The following is a 14,397-nucleotide window of genomic DNA, read 5'->3' on the forward strand; positions in this document are numbered from 1 at the left end:
TCTCTTCTGAATTTGGGGTGACTTGCTTCACTAAGCCATATCCTTGAGGTTGTCATTTCTAAATGTAAACATCTAAACTCTAACTTAAATGTAGGTCTGGCCAATAGAAAACCATCAAAAGGGTTTTTGGTCTCCCCAGGATCCAGAGGACACATGCCCTAAAAGCCCGCCTATTCTTCATAGTACACGATAAAAAAAAAGTGGAAGATCTGGTGGACTATGCAACTCATACTCTCAGGGCAAGTCTCCTGGGGTTGATCTCATGAAATTCCCATGTAACAATTTGATCATCTTCTTTTTAGAATTAAAAAAAGATTATCTGGATGATGAGTGCCTCTGGATCTTCTGGCTGAGAAAGTGTCCTTGGCCACTCCACTTGGAGGAGAGGTCTGCTATGGTGGAAGGACTTTGCTTTGGGGACAGGCTGGGCCCTGTTTCAGGCTCTGTCCCCTATCATCTCTGTGGCCTTGGGCCACTTTCTATAAACCTTAATTTTCTCTTCTGCAAAATTACGGTGGGAATTCAGTGACTAACCCTGCCATATCAGAACCCTTCAGGAAATGACACCTGCAATTTTTATTAAGTGGTAAATGTAAGTTTCATTGTAGACTCATAATTATTACCTCCTTTTCTATCTTGGGAAGACTTGTGAGTATCGTGAGATCTTATTCACGTTAGGGTATAATCTACACAGGTTAGCTAAACAGAACAAGAAGCTCAAAGGTAGAAATCCAAACCACAGTAGTGTCTATACTGGGCATGTGGCATGATTTAATTATCCACTCTGGGAGAGCAGTTTGATTTAAATATTCTAACAGCACCATAATTGCAAGTTAGGCAGCAGCGATGAACAGATGAAGCCATGTCATTAGCATTTTTTCCTCCAGTTCCTCGTCACCCACGTAGAGATGATTGATGACCAGTGAAAGCAGAGCTACATTCCAAAAGGAGGATTACTCTCCACTTTGTGGGTGCCCATCCAGCCTCTCTGGAGCAAACCAGCTGAGGTTGAGGCAAAATGTATGCATGCTGTGTCATGACTCTCATACATCTGTTTTGTTCATTTGACAGGGCAGAAGAGGCTCCCCAGGCCCCCCGGGAACACCAGGCTCCAGAAGTGACACAGTAAGAGCCTTTCTAGACAAGGAGTCCTACTGCTCCAGGAGCATGCATTGTAGTGAAAACGGCTGAGTGGAGGGAGTAGGGGGCTGGTTCTGCTGGGGCTCAGTACCCTGGGGATGCTCACCTGGGACCTCTCAGAGAAGAGAGCTGGAAAACGACTTGCGAAAGCCCCTGAAGCTCAGACAGGAGAGGGTGGCTGCAGGGGAAATTACCAACTGGGAGGAAGAGCTGGGCAGAGAGACCAAAGCGGCAGCCAACGAGGGGAAGAGCTGGCAGAGTTTGGCCTACTCACTAGGCCAGCTGAGGTGGCCGGTGATGTTGTTTTAAGTCTAAACTTCCATTCCCCTGCCACATTGTATAGCTACGTACTTAAAATAGTGTGTCCTGAGTTAAGTCCTTTCTCTGTTCTTACTTCCTTTTTTTCCAACTTGTAAATATTTTCTTGATGGAGCATTATAGCTAGTTCTGTGAACTTCTGCCCAGAAAATACAATGCATATCTGTGATATATAAAACGAGTTTTTTATTTGTGCTCAATTTTAGAACATTATATATTTTTATTGAGATATAATACTGTATTAGTTCCAGGTGTTCAACATGATTGGATATGTGTATATGGGGCAAAATGATGACCACAGTAAGTCTAGTTAACATTGATCACCACTGGTAGCTACCCATTTTTTTTCTTGTGATGAAAACTTTGAAGATTTACTCTCTTAGCAACTTGCAAATATACAACACAGTATTACTAACTACAGTCACCATTCTGTACATTATATCCCTTGACTCACTTATTTTATTACTGGAAATTTTTATCTTTTGACTGCCTTCATCCATCTTCACTCACCCTCTACCTTCCACCCTCCACCTCTGGCAACCACCGATCTGTTCTCTGTATCTATGAACTTTCTTTTTTTTCATGATTTCACATATAAGTGAGACCACACAGTATTTGTCTTTCTCTGACTTTTCTCACTTAGCATAATGCCCTCACGGTCCATCCATGCTGTTGCAAATGGCAGGATTTCATTCTTGTTTAATGTCTGAATAATATTTATTGTGTAAATAAATCCAGTGTGTATATATACCACATTTTTTAATCCATTTATTCATCAGTGGACACTTAAGTTGCTTTCATGTCTTGGCTTTTGTAAATAACACTGCAGTGAACATGGAGGTATCTCCTTGAATTAGTGTTTTCATTTTCTTTGATAAATACCCAAAAGTGGAATTGCTGGAACATATGGTAGTTCTATTAGTTTTCTGAGTAACTTCCATACTATTGAAAATATTATACATATTTAGATGCATAAAAATATATATCTCAGTAAAATTAGGTTACTTACTTATGGAACATTTTGGGATGTTTTTAATGTATGTTTTTTCAGTGAATACTTTAAACAAAAGATTCTGTGTTTGACTTCCTGGAAGAGCACAGAGATTGTAAAAGAAAATCTTTATCCAACAAGAATTGATACTTTGATAAAATACACTTAAATGCCTGTATTGGATTCTAAATTAGGCCTTTCTCTTCTTATTGTGCACCATTTTCTTTCATTCTTTAGTTACCTAACCTTCTCTAATTTCCTTTTCATCCCCACCCTCAAAATATATAATGTTTTAAAAATGAGCACAAATAAAACCTAGTTTGATATATTGCATTTATTATGCATTGTATTTTCTGAGCTGAAGTTCATAGAACCAGCTATTATTCTCTACCTAGAAGTTTTTTTCTATCTGGGAACACACTCTTTCTTTGCGAAGCAGAGAGATGGAACTAAAAACAGATTATGTTTAAAATGTGCAGAATTTGATCGCTGGGAAAGCACTTTACTACCGGCGTTTTAATGCATCTAAAGATAAAGAAATACCCGTGTTATTCATTTCATCTTCTAAAAGGGTGTAGCCAGCTTACATACCCCAAGAAAATATTTTGAACTTAAAGAATATCATCCAAAAGATCCTCGCATGGGAGATGTACCTTTCTTATTTTATAGAGGCCATAATCTCTCTAGAGACTAATGCAATATCACCAGGTGCTACTTACACTGCCCAGCTCCTGAGAATCATGGCACCATCTTGGGTTTTAGATTCAGCAGTGTCATTCATGAGTAAAAGTAGGACTTCCAGCTGAAGAAGGCAAAGTCAAGCTGTTTTTTTTATACTATTCCCCTTTAGTGCAACTCACCAAAAACAACAAAAGACATTAAAAATAGTTTAACAAACAGTGACCACAACTTTAAGCTACACGTGACAACTATCGACCAACTACTTTAAAATCTGCATCCTCAAGAGGGAGGCTTAGGAGAGCTGACACATGCCACCTCAGACCTCAAGCAGGGATCAGAGTCTTCTAAAAGTGGCTGCCACATTCCTGAAAAAACTGGTGAACAAACTCCAGGGATACTATAAATTTTGAGAAACTTGGGGAACATAATGATGGACACCATTTAGCAGAGGAGACAGAAACAACGAGATACTGAAGAATATTCCAGGGTTTTTTTAAAAGATTTTTATTTTATTTATTTTTAGGAAGAGGGGAAGGGAGGGAGAAAAAGGAAAAGAAACATCAATGTGTGTTTGCCTCTTCTAAATCCTCAACTGGGGACCTGGCCTGCAACCCAGGCATGTGCCCTGACTGGGAATCGAGCCAGTGACCGTTTGGTTTGCAAGATGGCACTCAATTCACTGAGCCACACCAACCAGGCAAATAGTCCAGTTTTAATATCTGCAGTAAAGCAGTCTAGATAAGCCACACAAGCTATAAACACAGGAAAGAAAACAATGACTATCATGCACAGAGAAACTGTGAGTTAAAGGGCTTTGTGTGAGTTCCATGAGTCTGAAATGCCAACATTTAAAGGAAGAGGGAGGCATAAGGTAAAAGAAATAATTCATGATGAGAAAATGTTGACGACAGCATACCTATATCAAAGCTATTGACCAGCTAGCGGTTATTCAGTAAATAGGTGAACCTATTCAAAGGTGATTATTAATGAAAAATATTAATAATCATTATTAATCAGATGATTACTAATCAGGACCTATGTATAGCCATGGCAAGAAAACAGGAGGGGAGCTATATGATCACAGGGCAAATGAACCCTAATTAGAAGAGGAGCTACTTAAGGTAAAACAACTCTGGCAAATAGTTCTCCAAAGTAAAAGCTAGCTGGCAGTGCTTGGGGAGCAATGGGAAAGGAAAAAAAATAGAATTTAAGATATATTAGAAGCAACAAAAAATTAAAATAAATATGACTGAAAAATATAGGCTGGCATATGGTAATCAGGAAGCCACAAAAGCAATAATTGAGATAGAATATCAACAGCGGAGAGCCAACACATGTGGAATTTGCATTACTAAATTAAACAAACCAAATGCAATGTAAAAACATTCAGAAATGTAATAAAATATAACTTCTAGAAGCAAAAGCTCAAATATGCAGATAGAAAAGACATATTCTGACTTAAAAAAAATTGATACAAATATTTCAGCACTGAGCCACATCTATTGAAATTACCAAACTTACTATGTAAAGAAAAAATGAGAATTTCAAAGCAGAAAAGATTGAAAACTCAATCTGTCTTTAGCTTTCTTCCCTACATTCAGGAACAAAATGGAATCCTACAAAATGAAACCGAGGAATGGCTACATGGTTCTGAAATAGAGCAACCTGGCGTTTGTATACTCACCCAAGTTGCCCTTTAAGCCTATAACGATTCAACATGATTAAGCCTTCAAAAACTCAGACAATATGGCTCTCATGTTCCTTTCTTTAAAGTTTTATGATAATAAATTTGAATCCCTTCAAGTGGAGAAATAAAACTAAATCAGAAATTGTGATTACAGAATGAAGTGTAAATTTTATACATTTGACAAAAATCATATGAAAATGAGAAAGTGGGAAAAGATGTGGGGAAAGTGCTGATATACTAAGTCCTCATCTTCATTGTAGGGAATCAATATCTAAGCATATTCTTAAGTTAAAACACATATTGCAAAAATACCCTAACCTTCTATTTTTTTTTCATAACCATTCTTTCCCCTTTTAGGGAATGTATTATTTTTTCATTGTCGAGAAATGTTACCACCTGACACTTCCAGCTCTTTCAGTGTTATTTTTTATCCCATTAAATTCAAATAAAATTAAATATACTTTAATTTTAAGATAGCATGAGTAGCATGATCCCTTTTTAATCAAAAGTACCATATTTAGAACTCCATCTGTAAACATGCATAAAAAGGTGCCAAGAATCATGATTACTAAATGTTAACGATAGTTATTTTTAGATGGAGGATGTGGGATGACTTTTAAATTTCTATTCTGTGCATTTTCTGCATATGAATATTTAAAATCAACATGTCATTTTAATGACAGTGAAGTCATTATCCTTTAAGAAAGAAGAAAACTCCATAGCACTGGAAAACTCTAGAATGTAGGTGGGTAGGGAGCATTGAGGATTCTGCTAACGGGCCAGTTCCAGGAGGACGGCCAGTGGGCGTGTGTGGCATGCAGGGAAGCCCGCAGCAGTGGACCAAATCTGACCCTCCTTCCTTTGGTAAACATTCAACGAACACCTACAATGTATCAGCAACTCTACTACCTACTACAGCTACAAACTAAAATGAGATATGTGTCCTTTGCTCTCAAGGAACTTAGAATCATGTTGAGAGCATGGTGTCTCAACACTGGGGCTGAACAATCCTTTGTTGTGGGAGGCCGTCTTTTGTACTGCAGGTTGGTTAGTGTCATCCCTGGCCTCCACCCACTAGATGCTAGAGTGTCACCCCTGTCTGTGAGGACAAAAAGTGCCTCTAGATAGTTCCCAGGGGAAGGAGGGAATGGTGCTAAATACCCCCTTATGGTTAAGAACCACTGTTATGGGGGGGGGAGGACCTGTGGGAATGGGAGCACCACGCCGGGAGTCTGTAATGGGCTGGGTGGTTGGGAGGAGGAAGGACCAGGGCCAGAGAGCTGCACTGCTGAGGGTGGGGTGGGGATGGGAATGGGAGGTTGGCATTTTCTGAGTCAAACTTTTCTGAGAAGAAGAATAGATCCTTGTGCCATTGCTAATGAGAAGCAACTGTAGCCTCAAACTAACACATAATCTTCAGTCCTGTTAACTCCTGAGAGTTCGGTACTTATGCTTTGTCCTTTTCCTCTCTCTTGACACCATTTAGGGACAGCTTGAAGTGCTCTAGGACAGTCATTTATTATTGTGAATGAGTTTGCCATTAAGATTTAGGAGTAATGGAATGCTTTGCTATTAGGGATGTCCTTTTTTTCATGGGGATTTGGAGTTACAAATCAGTCCATACCTATCTAGGAAAATGGGTCATTGTAAACCACCAGAAGGCCAGGCTATGAGGAACTAAGTGAGGACTTGTGAGGACTCCCCTGGGTCTTCTCTTAGGTCTCCTTTGGGGAGATTTCTTTCTCGCTGTGCCCATTCACATTCCCTTTCACAGGTGAGTAAGTCTGTCTGGATGTGTTACCAGACAACTCTAAGCCTTTAGGTAAGCCATTAAGGTATCTAGGGATTTAATCTGGGCCATCTAAAATATTTGAAGATTTGAGGCAAAATTGTAAAAATCACCTCCCCCTATTTCCTGGTGGTTTTTTTTTTTTTTCTTTTTCTCACATCTACCCAAGGTATTTAAAACCATGACTTTTATTTGGAGTTTAAATCCCCAACAGCCATTAATGAAAGTGCTAGCTGATTACTCCTGGAAATGTTTCCATTAGTTGCGGGAATGGTCAATTAGGATCTGCCTTCTCCGCTGGGCTTCTAAACTCCTGCCTGGGGACAGGCATCAGGTTTTTTCTCACCACCGAGTACCCAAGTGCCCTGCAGGAAGCAGGAGCACAGTAGATGTGTGTGAAGATAAGTCCTTTTAATCAAGCGCTGTCAAGGTCACACAAAGACTGAACAGAAGTTCAAGGATGTTTCAAACTGTGACAGCGGACCAGAATTTTGGATGTGGAGGCCTGTTTCCTATCCTTTAGTGTACAGGAAGCTCTTTGTTTTGCCTAAATATAAGGCTCCATTTCATCGTTCCTACCACAAACAAAGGTAGCCACCTAAACCCCAGGTCTGGCTGTGTGTATTTTCTGTTCCAGGAGCCCCAGTGTTTTCTGCTAAAGGAAGTATGAACCCTTCATCCAGTATTTCCAGCCTTTGCAACCCCACTACTCACTTTTCTTCTCATGTCTTTGACCCAGAATCACCACTATCAGATACACTTCCTAGTTTCCTGTTTTTATTACTTAGGCTGGCATCCTCTGCTAGGAAGAGGACTTCTCACATCTTCTTCCTGTAGAACTCCTACGCAACCTCCAAAACCCATCTTTAAAATCTCTTCTTCAAGGAAGGTTTTCCTGATTGGACTAACTAGAAATTACCGCTTTCTTCAAAACCCGCATTTCTGCCGTCCCCCTTTCCTGTGGCGTTTGCCATACTCTGCCTCGTAAGCATGGGTCTCACCCGCAGAGGGAGGGGCCCCGAGAGCAAGGACCCTGTGCATGTATGTACGTGTGTGTCATCCGTCTGCTGTACGGTTCCCATGCAGTGCGCTCTGCGGGTCTTACCTCCTTGGTAGATATTTTCCTTAATGAAAGTGAAGTGAACTGATTCAGAACAGGGAAACCCCTTGTGCTAAAGGAGGTGAGAAAGCTGCTTCCTTCCCGCTAAGAAAGAGGGTTTAGTTTTTCATCTCAAGCTGATTCATCAGGGGTTTCAAGAATTAGAACTCCAACCATTTCCCCAGAGGCACAATCTGTTTCCTGGAAAATAATGAACTTTGACTGAAATATGATTAGTAGAGTTTGAAGTCTGCAATACTGGCCGCTCAGAATTTTGACCTGGTTATCCCAAATAAATGTCCACTAAGGAAATACTGTCTGATAGTTATTGAATTTTGCAAATCCTGGATGTCAGTATTGCTATTACCTTACTGAGAGATCCTAAGTTAGACAATAAAATGTCTTTGTCCCTTGATTTCCAGATCTATGAAGTATTGATCTGGAATATACTCAGAACCTAATCTTAAATATGAGATTAGTTGGAAAAACCCACTTGATTATGTAGCACCATTATTTTGATTGGATATTTTATTAACAAACTAAATTGAATAACTTTTGAATGATTGTGGTGATTCTTTCATTTTTTTTGACAGGTATTTGGCTTTGGGGGGATGGGATAAAATTAGTCTGGCTATCTTTAACTTTTGAAATTAATCTATAATAAAGCTCATGATCTTAGTTTTCTCAGTTTTTCCTCTGGCTTCCTGCCTGTTGGCCACTGTAGTCCTGGTTTTGGCTTCTATGGTAATACTTTGGAGAAATGAGAAGAAATAAAATTCAAACCAGTCAATTTTGGAGCTCCTATGAACGGCTCTAGTAACAGTTTAGTAGAGGATGAATTATTGACTGAAATCACGTCTCATAAGTACCTATAGATTTCAGTTGCCTATGATTTTAATTACCTGTTGCCTCAGAATAGAAGTTCAGAGTTGGCAGTATTTTGCTTTCATGGTACAGTGGAGAATTTAATTTTTTGAGCAATATGTGGAAACTTTTTTTTTAATGTCAGTGTTTCAAAGTGCCTGTGAGAGCTGGGCAGGAGGGCGGTAGGATGGGTAGAGGGAGTAACAGGGTAAAAATTGAGACAACTGTAATAGAATAAACATGATTTATAAATTTAAAAATAAATAAATAAAACAAAGTGCCCATTACTAATTTAAATGAAATGTAAACTTTTTTTTCAGAGTTACTGATATATACATTTTCCTCCTATTTTAGGCAGCTCCCGGCCGAAGAGGACATACAGGCCCAGAGGTATGGTGATTTTTTTTTTCCTTAGCTCCAAATGTCCAATCAAAGAGCTGGAATGAAGACTCAGAAAACTCTCTTCCAGCCCTGAAGTTCTTCTCTTTTTGATGATGCTGGTTGTGGAATAAAATGTTAGAAAAATTTTAGGCTGCAATTTCAAATCTTAAAAGAAAATGAAAATGTGGGCACTTAAAGTCATAAAAATTAAGGATGAGACATTACTTGGCCCAATCATTGTTAAATTGAACTTTGTTTGGATTATGCATACAAACTCTAGTGACTCAGTGGATGACTTTTCTTTTAGATTTTTGTTCAATTACCTCTGGAGCCTTACTTAGAATTTACATAAACCACTTTTAAACCAAGAGAGTACAATAAAACCCTAATATAAATGGGATTTCTGAACATTTTGTTCAAAAGTGGACTACACCAAATATTATCACATCCCCTTTGGACATGTTGATGATAGAGGATACATGCTTCATGAACCTACAATATGAATGGGAAGTTGTGACTTGGAATTTTTCAAAATCGAGAAAGCACACATCTTCATGTTGAAAACGCAATGAGGATAAATAATAAATCCACTCTTAATCACATCATTGTAAAACTCCAGAATGGTAAAGGAAACATTTTAAGCACCACCAGCAAGAAAAGGCAGTTAATTTTACCCATGAAAAGAATAACAAATTAGATTGCAGCAGACTTCTGTTTGCTAATAATAGATGCCAGAAGACAATAAATTAATATCTTGCAGGTGCAGAGGCAAAAAGGCCGGTAACCTAGAATTTTGTATGTAGCTAAACTATAAGTGAGGAAAATAGACATTTTCAGATAGATAGACAGAGTTTACCATCCACAGACATTACCCCATCCACACACACGTCAAGGTTAGAGTTCAACAATAAAAAAGCAAATCCAGAAAAATGGCATAAAATAAAAAAGATTTGGGAGAGAAAGTGTTGAGAAATTTCCTCTTTCTGATTTCTTGGAAAAGGCGTCAGTGGTGGACAATTAATCACATCCAACGGTCTAACAAATGAGACATAAATTTGGGTTATCCTAGTAGTTGCCTAAATTAGACTTCCTTAATCCTTTCTTACTTTTCCTGGAATATTTTTAATGTATTTTATTTATTTTTATTTCTTTTAGAGAGAGGGGAAGGGAGGGAGAAAGAGATAGAGAGAAACATCAATGTGTGGCTGCCTCTCACACTTACTGGGGACCTAGCCTACAACCCAGGCATGTGCCCTGATTGGGAATTGAACTGGAAACCCTTTGGTTCACAGGCCTGCATTCAATCCACTGAGCCACACCAGCCAGGGCTCTTCTTGGAATTCTTATCTGTGGCAAAGTTTAAGGGCAACATGGAGAGAAGTCTCAGGTGTTGATCCTTAGATATTTTAACTGTTTGAATGTAAATATAATGTTGTAAGATACCTAGAGATTTTTTAAGAAAATGCCAAGTAAACTGTGAGATTTTTCAAGCTAAAAGCTCAAGTTAGAGATAGCATATGACAAATATTATAGGACAATAAGGGTGTGTGTGTCTGTGTGTGTGTGCGCACACGCGCATGAAGACTGAAGGCTGTGGTTATTTCTGCTTGATGAGATTATAGAAAATTTTTATTATTTTTTATTTCCTCCTTTTTATTTTCCTATATTATTCATATCTTTGCAAATATCCTGCACTGCCATTGTGATTGGAAAAAATATTCATGATCTTGCACATCAAGGAGGCAAAATTCTTGGGAAACAGGGTTACGAGGCTGATTCTCTCTCCACAGGGGACAACAGGTGTTCCAGGCCCAGAGGGACTCGAAGGCTCATCCGGACCTACGGGCCCTCAGGTATATATTAAACTAATCATGATGTGAGGACTTAAGGAATCTGAAGCATTGATAGAACCCCTCGATGCCCCTGTGCCCACCCCCTTGCAGAATTATAGTTGTTTAAAGGGTTTTTCAGGGCAATAAAGTAGGGAAGCAACACAATCTTGACTTGTACAGTATTTGCTCTCCTTTATCTAAGTTTTAGTCCAGCCAGGAGGTGAAATGAGGATGAACGTGCCGGGCAGCGATCCCTGAGTGATGCGTTCAGGCTGGCTAGGCTGTTCTAAAGAGACCTTGAGCCAAGGAAAGCATAGGGCCTCAAAACTGGGGGTTCTGGTCAATTTAGGACAGCAAGTGTTTAGTGTTACATATCTGGATGCCTGGGCTATAGAAAAATTGGCTCCACTCTAGGAAATAGTTATTGCAAATACAGCTGAAGTCTTCAGCAGGGCGCTCTGCAGTATGGCACTCAGCCTGTGCTTTCTAGCTCACTTCTCCTGGGAGCTGCCTCCAGCTCTTTTCCTTTACAAGGAACAACCCGTGGTTGGCTCTCATACTGATTACATGAGGGGAAAGGAAGCATGTGCCAGAAAGAACAAAATGTAGCCTAAGATAATGAGAAGGGGAGGGAAGTCCTAAAAAAGGCTGAGATGAAAGTAAAAAGTCAGACTACAGGACGTTAGAATAATTGTTTCTCTCTCTCTCAGTTTGAAATATTGGAAAATAATTTTGCTGTTTGGCAAATGCTGGACCAGCTTGCAATTTTTTTCAATCTTTTAACCCACATAGTTAAAAAAATAAATAAAGTAATCAATGTATGTTGGCAGCTTGGTTCATGGAAGTTGGGCAAGATATCCTTAGACATAAGAAGAGAAACTTTGTTCACATATCACCAACGTTTCAGAGCAGTAAACAGTCTGCCCTTGGGCCTCTATCTCTTTCGAGCTTGATTGCTTTTCTTTGTCTTACTTGCCAGCTAAGGAACTTTCATCTTTCCCGCCTTCAAATGAGAAATATTTGCTGATTAGGGTTGTGGGGAAGCATTTCAATGGATTGACTGGCCTTATTCTGTGCTAAACAGGCACTACTACTACAATATCCCTTCTTCCATTTTATAGATTACTTTTTCCATAATTCAAAAAGAGATTCAAAAACCAAACACAGCATGAAAGTTTCTCTGCATAACACGTAGAAGCCACAGTTAATAAGCAATATAAATAATATCCCAGAAGTAGAAATATCCAAATTTCACCTTACTGCATGCCCTGTCTTATTTATGACCAGTCTTCAGTGCAGTTTACTGAATAGAAAATCCATTTAAATATTTCATTTTCAGGTTTATATAATTAAGGATTATTTTCTTTTTTAGGATTATTTTCTTTTCATATATGTGCAATTGGAGTATAAAGACGCTTAAGATAATTAGAAAGCAATACTGAAAATTTCACCTGTTCAGTATTTCTTCACTTTGAATGCAAATGCCCAACTTCCTAGATGCTGACTGGACGCCTGTGTCCCAGAGGGAGAGCTCAACAGATAAGACAGAACCAAAGGCAGGAGCGGACTTCTCGTTTCAATTTCTGGCTATGTCATTAAATTAGCATTTCCATCTTAATATTCGGGTTAACATCCAAGTATTCTGTTTTAGGGGGAAAATAATGCTTTGAATCTCTGTACCTAGGGCCCAAGAGGAGAGGCCGGTGTGAAAGGAGAAAAAGGAAGTCTGGGAAGTAGAGGTCCCCAGGTATGTAATGAGACACAGTGACTACATCTGGCTTTGACCTTGGCTTAAGCCTGGATGCCTTTGTGGTGTATTTATTGCCTGTGAACCAGCAAACGTGTATGAGGTTTGACTTCATTGCCCGATAGGGCCCCGCCTCGTCCTGGCCCCTACCTTGCAGTCTGTCATTCTGTCCAACACAGAGCCGGTTTTGAGCCCTTCGCCTCAGCAGTTTAGCCATCATTGTGACATTAAGGATTTCTCTTCTCTGTAAATCAGGTCACGCCACTCCCTCTCCCTCAGTCCTCAGGAGCTTGCCATGAACCCCAAATTCAACCTACTACAGATACAGTCTAGCTGCCCCTGAGACACTCCTGGACAGACAATAAAACACTTCACCCACTGGGACCCTCCCACCTCCATACCACTCTCATCAGAATCTCTGGAGGTGAGGCCAGAGCCTCAGTAACTTCAATTCTCCTCAGGTGAGCTTGACCTACACCCCCCGTCCCCCGCCGTGGGAATGACCATCCCACATCAGCACTCTCCAACCTCAAAGTGTGTCAGAATCACTACAGAACTTGTGAAAATGCAGAATCGAATTCAGTAGGTCTGCAGTGGGCTTGAGATTCTACACTTTCAGTAAACCTCCAGAGCATGTTGATGTTGCTGGTCCCTGGACCATACTTTGAGTAGCCAGGTCCTACATGATTTGTCCCTTGCCTACCTGCTATCAATGTATATATTTGTTTGTTTAGCGGTTTTTGTCCATTCTTCCAGATAGTAAGCTTGGTGAAGGCCAGGACTTTGTCTTGCTTATTATTCCAGAGCCCAGAACAGCAGTGCTGCTACACAGTGGAGCTCAATGCATAGCTGTATAGTCAATCAATTAGTAAATGAATGGATTTGCGAGTTGGGACTTGCCCTCTGGGCTAACAGGAGGATAAAGGGAATCTGTTATTTTGTGTCCATTAATTAAACTGGGCAGTGGCCCAGAACACATGGATGTGATCATCAAAATAAGTTAGAGGCTATTTGCATAAACTTGTGTCTCATGACACAGTATTTTAAAGCATATTAATTGCTGCCCATGGGGATATTTTTCTTGTTTTTTTTTTAAATAAATGTACACTTTCAAAAAGCATAAAAAAATTAAAATTTCATGGTAGGTTTCAACTGATGAAAAGTAACTGTTTTGTATTTACATCTTTGAATCATTAAAAGCTTGCTGGCATCACAAATTGAGATTTTTTTTAAAAAGTTAATGCCAAAGGAAAGATATATCTGGTGATTATCTCATCTGTTTATATAAAATATTGAGATGTAGATGGGTTGAAATTCAAAGAGCTTAGTAATTCCCTTGCTCTAGAATCCAAAATTGTATCCAAATGGCTGTTAACTCCAGTAAGTTATTCCATTTGCCCTGTAGTGTACTTCTGAGTGAGCCCCCTTTAATCTTGCTTTGGCAAGATTGGTCATAGTCATAAATCATTCAACCTATGGCATTGCCAGAGGTAGTCAAAGGGAACCACTTCTCCCTGGTCTAGCTCTTCCATTTATCTGGCTGGAAAGCATGGTTTTCTTTTTTTGCTTGCTTTCCTTTAAAGACCCTTGTCAACACAATGAAAGTACTATTTCAAAGATGTGTAGAATTTTCTACGTTCAGGATATGATGAATGAGACCCCAAAATTATTGTTTCCAAAGGAAAACCACAGAGACAAACACAATCAGGTATACAAGAGGGTGTTTATTCTTTACTGGCTCTAAATTCCCTGAGAATAGGCTTCATATTCCCTTAGAGCAGAAGGCTAGCCCTTCAGGTTGAATCACATGAGTGTTTTCTAATTGTAGGCTGGGAAATTGTTCTTAAGATACACATTTACAAAAAGGG

General features: G+C 39.4%; 1 protein-coding gene across 1 annotated transcript in view; it reads left to right on the forward strand.

Annotated features, from left to right (window-relative positions):
• The window catches only part of COL6A6 (collagen type VI alpha 6 chain), a 109,935-nt gene that overhangs the window by 38,900 nt on the left and 56,638 nt on the right, over positions 1-14,397 (forward strand). The window contains exons 19-22 of the mRNA XM_054595776.1: positions 1,072-1,125; positions 8,924-8,959; positions 10,741-10,803; positions 12,467-12,529. Of these exons, the coding sequence (XP_054451751.1) occupies positions 1,072-1,125; positions 8,924-8,959; positions 10,741-10,803; positions 12,467-12,529 (216 nt within the window). The remainder of the gene's footprint in view (positions 1-1,071; positions 1,126-8,923; positions 8,960-10,740; positions 10,804-12,466; positions 12,530-14,397) is intronic.

This window comes from Pteronotus mesoamericanus, unplaced genomic scaffold (assembly GCF_021234165.1).
Source record: "Pteronotus mesoamericanus isolate MK-2021 breed Mesoamerican mustached bat unplaced genomic scaffold, CSHL_Meso_final scaffold_54, whole genome shotgun sequence".
Classification (NCBI taxonomy): domain Eukaryota; kingdom Metazoa; phylum Chordata; class Mammalia; order Chiroptera; family Mormoopidae; genus Pteronotus; species Pteronotus mesoamericanus.